The sequence below is a fragment of the Amborella trichopoda genome, chromosome 9, assembly GCF_054954075.1.
Source record: "Amborella trichopoda isolate Santa Cruz 75 chromosome 9, AtrichopodaSantaCruz75HAP2 v2.0, whole genome shotgun sequence".
In the NCBI taxonomy this organism is placed as follows: domain Eukaryota; kingdom Viridiplantae; phylum Streptophyta; class Magnoliopsida; order Amborellales; family Amborellaceae; genus Amborella; species Amborella trichopoda.
Window position 1 is genome coordinate 44,715,576 of NC_142344.1, and position 12,632 is coordinate 44,728,207.

The following is a 12,632-nucleotide window of genomic DNA, read 5'->3' on the forward strand; positions in this document are numbered from 1 at the left end:
TAACGATAATGGAATAGAAAGAACTCAGAATAAAAGAAGAGTCCCTCATCCTCCTTCTCTCTCTAACTTTCTCTATCTAACTCTACATTCGCAAACTGTGATGCACACTTTGATGATATTTCAGCTTCACTAATTCACACGGTTTTGTTCTTTAAGTAAATGATATTCATTTGAGCTTTGCTAATTCACACGGTTTTGTTCTTAAAGTAAATATGCACACTTTGATGATATTTCATTCCCGCTTTGTTATTCACACCGTTTTGTGCTTAAAGTAAATCTTAAGGATATGTCCATTTTTTATTCCCTCAATAATACAACTACCCCAACAGACCCATCAACCCATTCGATTGTTATGGGACTACAAGATCTGTAGAGCCATAAACCCATTCGATTGTTATGGGACTACAAGATCTATAAACCCATAAACCCATTCGATTGTTATGGGACTGTGCCATTTTTGAGACCTACTCTGAAACCCTATGTGACTGCCAGCTCTGAGACCTACAGCTGATTCGAAACATGCCAATGAAATCCACCTCTAAAAAGTGGCATTTGAAAACAGCCAATCTGCCCATCGGAGCATCTGAAATCCACCTCTAAAAAGTGGCTTATGAAAACAGCCGATTTGCCCATCTGAGCCTCTGAAATAGTTGATCCGCCCCTTTGAAACCCTTCTAAGCCTTTGAAAACAGCTGATCTGCCCACTTTTGAAATCAGTCGTTTTGCCTGTTTTTGCTCTCTGAATCTTGATCTCGGGGTCCAGATTTATCTGAAAGCTCACCCAGCTACTCTGAGCAGATATTGTCATTGATCATCTGAAACTCGACTTAGAAAAAAAAAAAAAACCACTAAAGAATACTTTTTGTTCAAAAAAAAGAGCGTAGATTTTTTGAGTTCATCTTTGCACGGTCTATTCTTGTTTGTATGATCAAGTTTATTTGTTCGGTTACTCGATCATATTGGTTCTAGTCAGTGAGTTGCTGATTCGAGCTTAATCGGTCTCGAATCGACACCGAGTTCTATTTAGCTCTTGCAAGTGTCTGTTTTGTTTTCTCCGCTACCTCGACTTTTTTGTCTTGGAGAATATTTGAAGTTTTCGTTTGCTCAAGCATGCTCTATTCAAGTTGGTTCTAGTCTGTGAGCTGTTGATTCGAGCTAAATCGGTCTCGAATCGACACCGAGTTCTATTTGGCTCTCGAATCGACATCGAGTTCTATTTGGCTCTTGCAAGTGTCATTCTGTTTTGTTTTCTCCGCTACCTAGACTTTTTTGTCTTGGAGAATATTTGAAGTTTTCGTTTGTTCAAGCATGCTCTATTCAAGCCTTCTATTTCTGAGGCTTATTTGTCATTGTTTGAGCCTGCCATGTTCCGTTAATTGCTCGTTTCCACAACTTAATGTTGAAATTCTAGCTGCTTTCTCTCATAACATCTTGAGTTTGTGCCTGCCATGTTCTGTTAATTGCTCGTTTTCACAAATTAATGTTGAAATTCCAGCGGCTTTCTCTCATAACATCTTGAGTTTGATGGGGAGCATGAAAGGAAAGTATATATTGTATATCAAGTTAATATGGAAGGTATATATTATAATCAATTTATATGGAAAGATAGATACAATATTTTGTATTTATGGTAAATCTGGGTATAATACAGGTGAATGTCATTTATTTTTATTATTGTCATATGTATTTGTCTATATGACAAGATTATATATTTATATTGATTAATAGACATTGAGTCTCTTCTGAGAAACCTGAGACATATAGGTGTCTATGATTTATTTTTATTATTGTCATGTGTATTTTGTCTGTATCAAACAAGTTTGTATATTTATATTCATTAATAGACATTGAGTCTCTTGTGAGAAACCTGATACTCTTCACAGATATACAAGTAGCATCTTAAAACTTTAAATATCCTTCCATTGAATTTTTCTTTTAAATGATTGTTGAGGAGCCTTTTACATGATCAAAGCTCTGGTTTGTCTATCATTTTGATATTAGGTTGTATGTTTATAATTGTACGTTTCATTATGGACCATGTATTCATATCTATGATGATTGTAGGTTTTTTTTATAACGTCAATGTAATGATCAACATACATTCAAACAGGAAACAATATCTGAATATTCACGTATTTTTGTAAATAATGAAAATTCATAAGCCCTAGCCACTTTCTCTCTTGAAAACCCCAAAAATAATACCTAATAACGATTTTTAGTAATTCTTCAAAATTTTTGTAAGGCCTTATCGGGCCGGTCCACCAATTCAGATTGTCAATTTGTTAATCTAGACTGATTTCCAGACAACTGATCTACCTGGACAATCTGCCGGCCATTCTAGGTTATAAAACATTGCCACTGGCAGCATTACGAGTGTGTTTTTTCTCTCATATTAAGCAAATGGTGCCTTTAGCATTTCAATTTAAATATCGATGGCGCTTGTTTGCAGTACTCAGGTTTAGCCGGTGGTAGTGATGTTATCAGAAACAATAAAGGTTAGTAATGGTTCTTTTGCCGCTACCTTTACAAAGTCATTTCGCATTGCCGCTAACAATCATGCAAAGCTTACCATTTTCGAAAAAGTACTTCACCTTGCTATCCAGAATGATTGCTTTTCTCTCTAAGTAAAAAGTGATTTATCTTTACTCATGAATGTCATTAATGAATTAATGAGCGTTGAATATCATTCATCATACCATGATAGCTACATACAGTTGCAGCTAATCATAGCAGAGTACATGATCAATTTCACATATGGTCAATTTTAGCTAATCCTAGCGACAGTACATGATCAATTTCACATATGGTCAATTTCTCATTCTTCTTATGCTTTTTTTAAAAAGAACTTTTTTAGTTGCGAGACTTTATTTCTCTACTTTTATTTCATGATTTAACGCAATTGCCTCATTATAAGGTTTTAAAATCATGAGCTGGCACTTCTTTATTTTATATTAATGAAAAAATAGGTATGGGCCTTCTCTTCCATGACTGACCTAGAAAAACATTAAGGTATGCATCGTAATTGAGTTCCCCATTTCATTTTTCGTAATTGAGTTCCCCATTTCATTCTTGTCGTCCTTGTATTCATATCGGTGTCTTTAATGTTTTTTCTTTTTCCCAAATAAAATAAAACTAATACTTACATATATCACAATAATTTTATAAGCCACTAAAATGAAGAAGACAAGAATAAAAGGATTTAAACCCAATAAATTATCATCCCAAGTTTTTTTCAAAAGCCAAATTCTTTTTTTCTTCAAACAAAAGAGGGAAAAAAAAATTTATTCCTAAAGAATAACATTAAACTTATTGTTTTTCGACCTAAACCGAAACCAAAATTTGGCAACAAAATTACAAGGAACCTTCTTAATCTCTTTGAACAAGGCAACACATCCTCATTCACCTAAGCTGGAAAAATATAAAAAAAAAATGTAAAAATTTATTTCATCTCATTAAGAAGAGAACAATAGTAGGGGTGCCATAATTTTCACCTCTAGAATTCCCTTGCATATTTTGAATTAGCCGCTGCCAAGAGAGCAGCTCCAATGCCTGATCCATCTTTGGAGTGTTCTATGACCACATTCTTGGAAATCTCAGACCCAAGAAGCCCAATAACAGCTTCTTTAATATACTTCCTATAGTGGGGATAATTTTCATATAAGCCACCATCCATGGCCACAACTGTTCTCTTTCTAAAAATTGTTCCTTTAGAATCGGCATCCATTTTCTGTAAAATGCCCACAATCCCCGCACCAGCTAGCCGCCCCCCACGCTTCACTATGGCATCACAAATGTCAATGGCCATTTCCCGAATGCCCAAAGAAGAATCATCTACCTGTTAACAATAGTAAAATAGATTACACAAATAAGAAGCTCGAGAGTAGCCAAGATGTTTCTCTGCATTAAATTGTCCAAGAAAGAATGCAAAACGAACTTCATGATCTCTCTCTCTCTCTCTCTCTCTCTCTCTCATGCACAAACCTGTGTGCATAATAAGTGTTAATTCTCAAAAACATTTTTAGTGAAATAAGAATGCTTACACCCAAAGTGTCGCTCAAAATTTTTCCAACCAATTTCAAGTCGGATGATTGATCTTGCTGCATAGCACAGAGATGAGGTGTCCTGTAGTGCAAGAAAGCGAAAGTTATGTTTAGCATAATGTGGTTTTGTTATTAAGAAAAGAAGTTTTTTTCTTTTATCTGTGTCAGAGTCTTTGAAGGTTTTATGAATGCAGTTTGTACTTTGTTGTTAGTTTGTAAATAATTTCAACGGTCAAAACCCAATTAGTTTCATTTTATTTTGGCGATGGACGAGACAGAAAATTGAATAAGTGATCACGGTAACTGCTAAACCAAGAAGAAAATGGATAAGCCACTTGAGTGGAAGCTCAAATATACTATACATAAGGATAACTTGATACCATTTCTAATAGCATGCAGACTATAGTTGGGAGATGTAGTACATGTGACCAATACTAGACAGCAGAGTTTTAAGACTCGGCCGAGGTCACTCGGAGTCGTCCAAGGTCACTCGGAATCGGCCGAGTACTCGGCCTCGCCCTAAGGGCGAGCCGAGTTTTGGGCGAGTAAGGTGTACAACAACTTTAATAGGTTTATTTATATAATGCGGCAATCTTTAGCTGTTTGTGATTACGTGGCTCCACGGGTTGCGTTGAGAAGTTTCCTTGTAAGACTGGGGTTCAAACCCACCCCCGACAAATCATTTTTTTAAAGCTTTTATTTTGAAAGCCCGACAAATCATTTTTTAAAGCTTTTATTTTGAAAGTTTTTTTTTTGTTGGAGGAGAGTTCCCCAAAAAGAAAAATTACCCAATACAGGAATTGAACCTTAAACCTCTTGTGAAGAACCAAATTTACATCCAACACCCTAACTAACTTGCCTTCAGTGCTTTGATTGAAAAATCTGCCACTAAAGATGTATATATATCAATTATTATGTTCATTTCATAAAAAAAAAGTGAGCAGGACTCGCCCGATTTACTCAGACTCGACTGAGTGACTTGCTTCGACCAGGGTCCGAGTACCTTGGCTGAGTCAATTTTTTTAACATTGCTAGACAAATTCTTTCACTCGTTATGTACCCTAGTTATTTTTCATCCAAATCATGAGACTTAAACTAAAAACTACAATTCATGCTATCTGTGCATATCTTTCTCACCTGTTAGAACATTTTATATTCGATACCTTCATCTTCGTAAGTTTTATGTGATCTGGGTGGGCCAAGTGGAGATATGCAACTGGAGTTTTATATGATCCTTACATACCAATGAAGCTGAAAAGTAAGTTCTACCTAACAACTGTGAGACCAGCATTGCTTTTATGAGGCACAATGTTAGGCGGTCATGAAACAATATACCTATTGGATGAGTGTAGCTGAGATAAAGATGTTGAGATGAATAAGTGGCAAGTCAAGAAGGGATATAATTCGAAATGAATACATTCGGGAGAACTTAGGTACGACTCCATTGGGAGAGAAAGTAAACTTAAGTGGGTTGGCCATGTACAGCGCAGACCCAATACATCACCTATTAAGAAGTGTGAGTTAATTCAAGTGGAAAGCTAAAAAAAAGTAAGGGGTAAACCCAAAAATACATAGTTGGAAATAGGGAGAAAAGATATGGGGACTTATGACCTCACTGAGGGTATGACCCTTGATAGAGCAGAATAGCGAACCAGGATTCATAAAGCTGACCCCAAATAATTGAAAAAAAAATCTGATAATGCTGATGACCTTCATCTTCATAAGTTAAAGTATATGCTAATGTGGGATGGACAAAGAGAGCCAAATACACAAAAGTTTCAAGGGTTTATAAGTTCTATTCTTGCCTTGCGAAAGAATTAGAAACAACAGTTAGTATCGTGACCCAGTTTGGAAATTTAGCAATAATTATTCGTTTATGCATTGGAATTTTGTAGCTGAAGTCCCATTGGACCAATTCAATTCAAGAGATCGGACCAGAAGTGCAAGGGTAATATGTGTGTAGTGTCTGTGTATTTGCAACCAAAAACTTAGTGAAACTTGCTCCGTTTGTAGTTATGCCATAACAGCCTGAAACATCTTAAACTGACACCAACGCCTGAAACATCTTAAACTGACACCAAGGTGCCTATCATTTAGAGTGCAGTGCCCCAATTCTTATATTAATCAGAAAGATAAGCTGCGAAGCAAATAATGTGGGAATAAGTATACCAGAAAAATTTACCTAGACTCAAATCAGAAAAGGCCAGATGTTTGCTAATGGGGTTCCTATCAAACCTGACACCATTTATTGGCTCAGAAATTTTTTGGTAGACATTGGTGTAGAAAATATCTTATCTTGTGAGTTAAATAGAAAGGCATTTAGATAGGACACATCTAGTGACTGAATAATTAAAGTTTGTAGTTGTTTGTTTTGGGGACATTCGAGGAGTCGCAAATATGCAAACTAGACAATTCTTTGTTTAATCTGTAGTCTTTTGAGTATAGAAGGTGGTTCCATCAACTAAACCATTCGTAATTGCTTCACAGTGTTGCCACCAATCCACAGAATATACCTGAAACTAGTGATGCAAACATTTATTTTACGTGTAATAGAAAAATGACATGAACTTGCCTTAGTACAAAAGGTGTGGAAAGCTTGTCGGGAGCAGAACCACCAAACATAGCACCAGATTCAGCCATCTTGAGAAACACCCTTCTAGCTACTTCTCCAAGATACATTCCTGAGATTGTCTTCTCAAGTATCTACTTTCCATTAAAAAAAATGAGAAAATTAACATTTAATGAATATAGGTAAAGGCCATGTCATCGAGACCAGGAAAATCTGATCCTAAGGCCAATTCAAATCAGAAGTAACTCATTATGATATATCCATCACTAAAATTGCCAAGGAACCAATGCTTTCATCCAATTTGGAACCATTTAGTCAATTTTCACGTGATTCTTTCCAGTTTAGATCTCAATATAGGCCAGTTCAAACTGAATTTCTCATATGCTTTCCGAGTTCGCTTGCAAAAACAAATCAAATCAGACAATGAACTTATGAACCAATTTTCTGTTCAATCAATTTTTGAAAACATGATCATCGACTTGATCCAAAACAGGGATTGAACCATGCAAAGAAGAATTATGGCATCAAAAGCTCAAATTTCAATAACAAAGGCCATATGCATTACACTGTTATGAATATGGATCTTCCCCAAAAAGCAAGGAAAAGTGTTAGTTTACCTGCTCACCAGGGTTTATGCTTGCAGCATCTAGAGCTTTATCAAACTCAGTTAGAGGCAGGCTGTCATGGAATGCTCCCCATTCTGTGTTGATAATCTGCATTTCAAGAAACCTTATTGATTTCGAAATAGAATAGATTATAAGAAGGAAAATTGTTTCATGCAGGCTGGACCGCATTTTTACATATGCCGTCTAGAAGTATAAAGCATCCATCTTAAAGATGGATGTAAATATGTGGTCCATCTAGAAACAATTGAAACTAACGATCCAAATATTTTTTTAATAGAATTATTATTTTTCTTTTTTAAAATTTATTTATTTTTTCATATTCATGATCTCCGTGTTAGAGATTACATATCTTTAAAAATTAAGTCCAAAAATCCATCTAAAAAAAAAATTTATTAAGGGGCCGCTGCATGCTGGCTTGGCCTGTATGCTACCCACATCCTTATAAGAATATGACAAGTATACTAGAAAATCCAATGGATTATGGAAAGCTGCAGTTCATTGGCGCCATCAACATCCATTAAAATGAGAAGCAGCGATGGAGAGAGAAAACCACCATTAGAAACATGTTCCATTGTGTGGGGCGTCTCTATTTACCTCTCAATCAACGCCCACCATTCATTGGATTATGTGGCCCCAATGAATTATGGTCTCTCACAACTCATTGGATTATTGTATCCTATCCCTACAGAAAATAGATATTACAGTAGTTCAGAGAATGAAGGGAAAAACTAATTAATCTTCTACTCATATGGATACTAAACTGAAAAAAATAAAAATAAGAAAAGAAATAAGAAAGACGTTACTTTTATATAAGAAAATCCTTGAAACATCTAAGCAAACCACAGTGTTACTAACCATATCTCCATTCGCAGGTAAATGGCCTTGCAGCTTTGGGATACAATCCATTCGTTCTACATAACATGCATTGGTTCCGGTGCCCAAAATAACAGCAACCATGGCATCATCATCCCAATAACGTGCTCCTGCTAACGTCCCAACTGTGTCATTAACCTGTCATGTCTACAATATTAAGCAAAGAAATTCATAAAATTGTACAAATTAAAAGAACCTATGCTCCCACTTTATGATGCACATTACAATATGACGGAAAAATTTACTCGAACTGAATGTAGTATCAAAAAACTACAGTCTACTGGGGTGAAAATCAACAAAACGGCGGATGGTGATAGAGAGCGTCCTGGCCATGATTGCAGTCCTGTCCTGTTTCTGTGTCAATCTCTCTAACCATCGCCATCCATTTATTAAATGGTATGACAAATACTATCTCTATTATGAATGGCCAATGTGTCTGTAATGGTAAATACATATAGTACATATTTAAATGTCAAAAGCTCCCCCAATATGTAAAGATTAATTTATAAATATGTTTAACAGACATATCACCAATAAAAGTGGTCCGCAAATATCACTAAAGTATGCCAGATGAACATGTACAATTGACAATAGAAACACAGAGAACTTACGAGGGCTGAGACCCGCATATCTAGACCCTGCCTGTCCATTGCTTGATTCAAACAGGAAACTACATCCTTCCCCGCCTATCAGAGTTAATACGTCTCCATTACTACACTTTTCAAAGGAGAAATTTTACTTGTATAGAATATCAACAAACTAAGATACCAGCACTAAATTTGAGAGATAACATGTGGTCCTGTATTTGGCAGACCATATAAAAGGATTCATCAGCTTGTAGGCTCCATACAAGAAAGTACAAGTTTTAGATATGCATTCTCAAATTTGGAATGCAGTATCCTATTTTTCTGAAAAGATGGAAGAAAGCATAAAAACATCTGGATTAAATTATGTCCCTGTATATATGCATTTTTCATTACACGTCAATCTAATAATATGTAGATTGTCATCAAGCATCCTATTCAATTCCTGTTCATCTTGAGACCTTTGGTTTCGCTTCATTAGATTCAGGGAAATTGAAAACATTCATTATGTTTCAATCCTTTATAAGGTCATTTGTCGTCAGCCCATGGAAACTGCCTCAGTTTAGGACCCATGAGATAAAAACGCGGCTGACAGAAATCCTATTAAAAAGAAAGAAAAAGTGCATTTTCTGATAAGCTAAACAAACACTCAAACTCTCTATTTTCTATCTCCACATCCCACAATTCCCACTCAATAAAAGCCGTAAAAACCAGCTTAACATGATATAGCAAACAATTTTGAAAGAAAGACGCATTCAAGATACAACATTGAATAAGCGAATTCAAGTGTGTATGGTGTATTCATGTACCATAAAGACAATGTCACAAAAATGACTCCTTTGTACTATTTCCTTAAATAAGGGCATTATTGTCCTACAAACACAAGCGTGTACATTGCTGTGTTCCTAGAAAATGATGCTTGTAAATTTTGGAAACAATTACGTTTTGATATTCTATACCTGTAGGCCTGCCATCTGTGTCACAAAAATATATACCAAAAGCAATACATCAAAAGTAAAACATTTACAGACTCATTTTAACACAAACACTCTCCCATAAGACCACCAATAGAGATATAACTCTAAGAGTAAAACTTTGTTACATTAAGTTCTGTAATTTAAAGCAGAGGATATCCACCTAGACATAACGAATCAACAAGAACTATGAAGTCTTACCGTTCCAGAGACCGCAAAACCTTTTGTCCACTTGATCAAAATGCCAGAATCAATAGAAGTTTGCTTTACTGGAAAGGAGAAAGTGAAACCAATCTCCCTGAGCCTTCCAGAAGGCAGATGAAACTTTCCACTTTCTTTTTGCACAAAAGTCCCTAGTCTAGAAGCAATAAAATCAAACAATTCCTGCATTTGATAGTGTTTATTAATCAGTTCCAAGAAACCTATAAAATTAAACTTTTTGGAAATATCCCAAATGGTAGAGAATTTAAGAAATATTCCCACACAATCATATGGTAATATAAATAACCAACCTCAGAGGTGCCAAACATTAGATCCTGAGGAATGGCAACTTGCTCAAACTCAGTGTCGATGACCCGACCATCCTTGCCTCCCAATTGCACCCTTAAGACTCGAAAATTTGTACCACCCAGATCCAATGCATAGAAGAGACCCTCCTCATTCCTTTATAAAAGGTAAAATGGAATGACCGTCATCATCCATTTTCATATAAGTATGCGACGGACATAAGAAAACAAAGCCTAGAAATTGAATGAAACATATGGAGACCCACACATTATTAAACTATTAAACATTCCAGTTATAATGACCATGAACATGCTCAACCGCAAAGACTGTTTCCACTGGTTAACATCATATAAAAAATAAAACCACAAAAATCTATTTTCATACACAAGGGATAAAGAGAAATAGAAACCAACCCATTATCTAAATTGGCAATATCTAAATTGGCAATGACAATGGTACATGCTAAAGATACAACTAAACAGAGTCTTCTGAAAACCGAATTTGTTATACCCATTTTTGGCTCCTCAACAAATTCCTATAGATCCAAAGAATGTTGTGCAGCTATGCCTTGAATTTTGTGGTATAACCTAATATACATCATAGCTTGACCTTGACCTACTGCTTGTTTGCCCTAATCGGCTTAGTATCCAAAAATGTGGGGCTATAATAAGGATATTTTCTGCATATTGATATGTTTCTTTGGGTTAAAGTTTGGCTTTGAGAAAGTAAATAAGATCTTTATGTGTTTTGGCTTAGTGAGAGAGATCTCTTGAGAGATAAGGTCTTGTATCTATCAGAACTGTGATAGTGAAAACAGTGACCGTCTTCACCCGTGGATGTAGTTACATGAGTGATTAACCACACAAATTTCGGTGTTCTTATGTGCTATTTCTTTTATCTATTTGCTTTGTGTTGGTTGCCATTCGTATTTTTTATTTATGATTTTTTCACATTGTCATAGATCCTATCATTTAAGGTTTTCAAAGAAGACCTACCCCTTTTATCCTGAAATTTTTGGAATTGCAAGGTCTTTTTGTACTCAAGACCCTGTCATTGAGAATCTCTTAAGAGATGTTACTAGTATGATATACCGTGGAACTCACGACAATCAAGGATTCAAATGTAAATTTCCTTCCTCTCCGTCACTGAACCTTTATACGATCATTTATTTGTATAAGGCCTCTGATTTCAAATTACTTCCAAGTAAATGTCCAAGGTCTCTGTTTTCAGTTTACTACTATGTAAACTTATAGCATCTCTATTTTTAATTTAATTCTATGAAAACTTCTAAACATTAGTTATTCTGTTATTAGAATTTTCAAACCCATGGATTTTTATCCTAGCTAATCCTCTGCAAAGCATAAAACTTTTTACTTCTATGAAAACTTCTAAACATTAGTTATTCAGTTATTAGAATTTTGAGCAGTCAGTAAACCCATGGATTTTTATCCTCGCTAATCTTCTGCAAAGCATAAAACTTAATGATAATCCGAATTATTCGTAAAGAAACGAAACTAGGAAAAACTGATACTCTGTTCTATTTCATCTTTTTGAAAATTGTTTCCATGTTAGACATCAAAAGAATCCACTATGGTGCGGGATGAACCAGATCTTCCCCTTCTAAGGGCCGAATTTCACCAAAAGAGAAAAACAAAAATGATTCCAGCAAGAAAATCAAGAAACCACCGCCTTCTGAGAACCAAATTTCACCAAAAGAGAAAAACAAAAATGATTCCAGCAAGAAACCGAAAAAAAGTAAGATGTAAAACCATTTACTTCCAAAAGAAAAACTAAGCAATTAACAGAAGAGTTTCACTGATTATCGAAGCCTGAGGGATGAATCCCTTAGTCTCACGTCTCTCAACTTAAGGTTAGAGAGAGAGCATGGAAAAAGAAAGAGAAGCTCATGAGAGAGATCAGAACAGTTCATGAAGAGAGATCACAACACCACATAGAGAGAACAGTCAGAGAGAGATCACAACACTACATAGAGAGAGAGAAAAAGTATTATGGTACCCAGAGGGCAAGGTGTTGACAAAAGTAGGGATCATCGGAAGGCTGTGACCTCCATCACTGTTGAGACCCTTCCTCATGTCTGCCGCAATCCCCTCTGCCACCCGCCGCAGCACCGGCAGTGGCGCCGCGCACCCCTCCCGAAACTCTTTCACAATGGCGTGGTCCTTCCGCGAGGCGGAGGACCTCACCCGCATCCTCCGCTTCGCCGCCAGCGTATTCGCCGGAATCATGAGCGCGGCCATTCTCGGTTACGGTGGTCTGGTGGTTAGGTGGCCGAAAAAAGGTGGTGCGAAAGCAGTTGGATTTTCAGGTTTGGTGTTGTCTTTGTCTTAAAATTGTTTTTATAGTACAATTTAAAATACATTGGAAATATGGGAAAATGGTTTCATACAGCTGCAGCCTTATCAAATTAAGTAAAACCTCACCTTATAACTCATCAAAAA

The 12,632-nt window shown here is 36.0% G+C and overlaps 1 protein-coding gene across 4 annotated transcripts; it reads right to left on the reverse strand.

Annotated features, from left to right (window-relative positions):
- Positions 1 to 3,419: 3,419 nt before the first annotated feature.
- Positions 3,420 to 12,432, reverse strand: HXK3 (hexokinase 3). 4 transcript variants are annotated; one of them, XM_006829395.4, is made up of 9 exons: positions 12,190 to 12,432; positions 10,179 to 10,329; positions 9,868 to 10,050; positions 8,720 to 8,794; positions 8,091 to 8,246; positions 7,227 to 7,322; positions 6,613 to 6,743; positions 4,041 to 4,122; positions 3,420 to 3,835 (listed from the first exon to the last, which is right to left on the reverse strand). In XM_006829395.4, the coding sequence occupies exons 1-9, from the start codon at positions 12,429 to 12,431 to the stop codon at positions 3,494 to 3,496; spliced, it is 1,458 nt and encodes a 485-aa protein (XP_006829458.1). In that variant the 5' UTR covers position 12,432; the 3' UTR covers positions 3,420 to 3,493. The 4 variants fall into 4 exon arrangements, 3 of the variants coding, with proteins under 3 accessions (XP_006829458.1, XP_088702625.1, XP_088702626.1); XR_016040544.1 differs by lacking the exons at positions 3,420 to 3,835; positions 4,041 to 4,122 and adding an exon at positions 7,830 to 7,917 and having other exon boundaries at positions 6,609 to 6,743; XM_088846499.1 differs by lacking the exons at positions 3,420 to 3,835; positions 4,041 to 4,122 and having other exon boundaries at positions 5,392 to 6,743; positions 8,091 to 8,218; positions 8,720 to 8,825.
- Between the last annotated feature and the right edge of the window lie 200 nt (positions 12,433 to 12,632).

Bases quoted from the DNA above. Each gene is read 5' to 3' on its own strand.
- HXK3 (XM_006829395.4), bottom strand. From the start codon at position 12,431: ATGGCCGCGCTCATGATTCCGGCGAATACGCTGGCGGCGAAGCGGAGG. The intron at 10,330-12,189 runs GTACCATAATAC...CCTTTTATAAAG, and splicing joins GTCAACACCTTGCCCTCTGG to GAATGAGGAGGGTCTCTTCT. The intron at 6,744-7,226 runs GTAAACTAACAC...AATGGAAAGTAG, and splicing joins GCATAAACCCTGGTGAGCAG to ATACTTGAGAAGACAATCTC.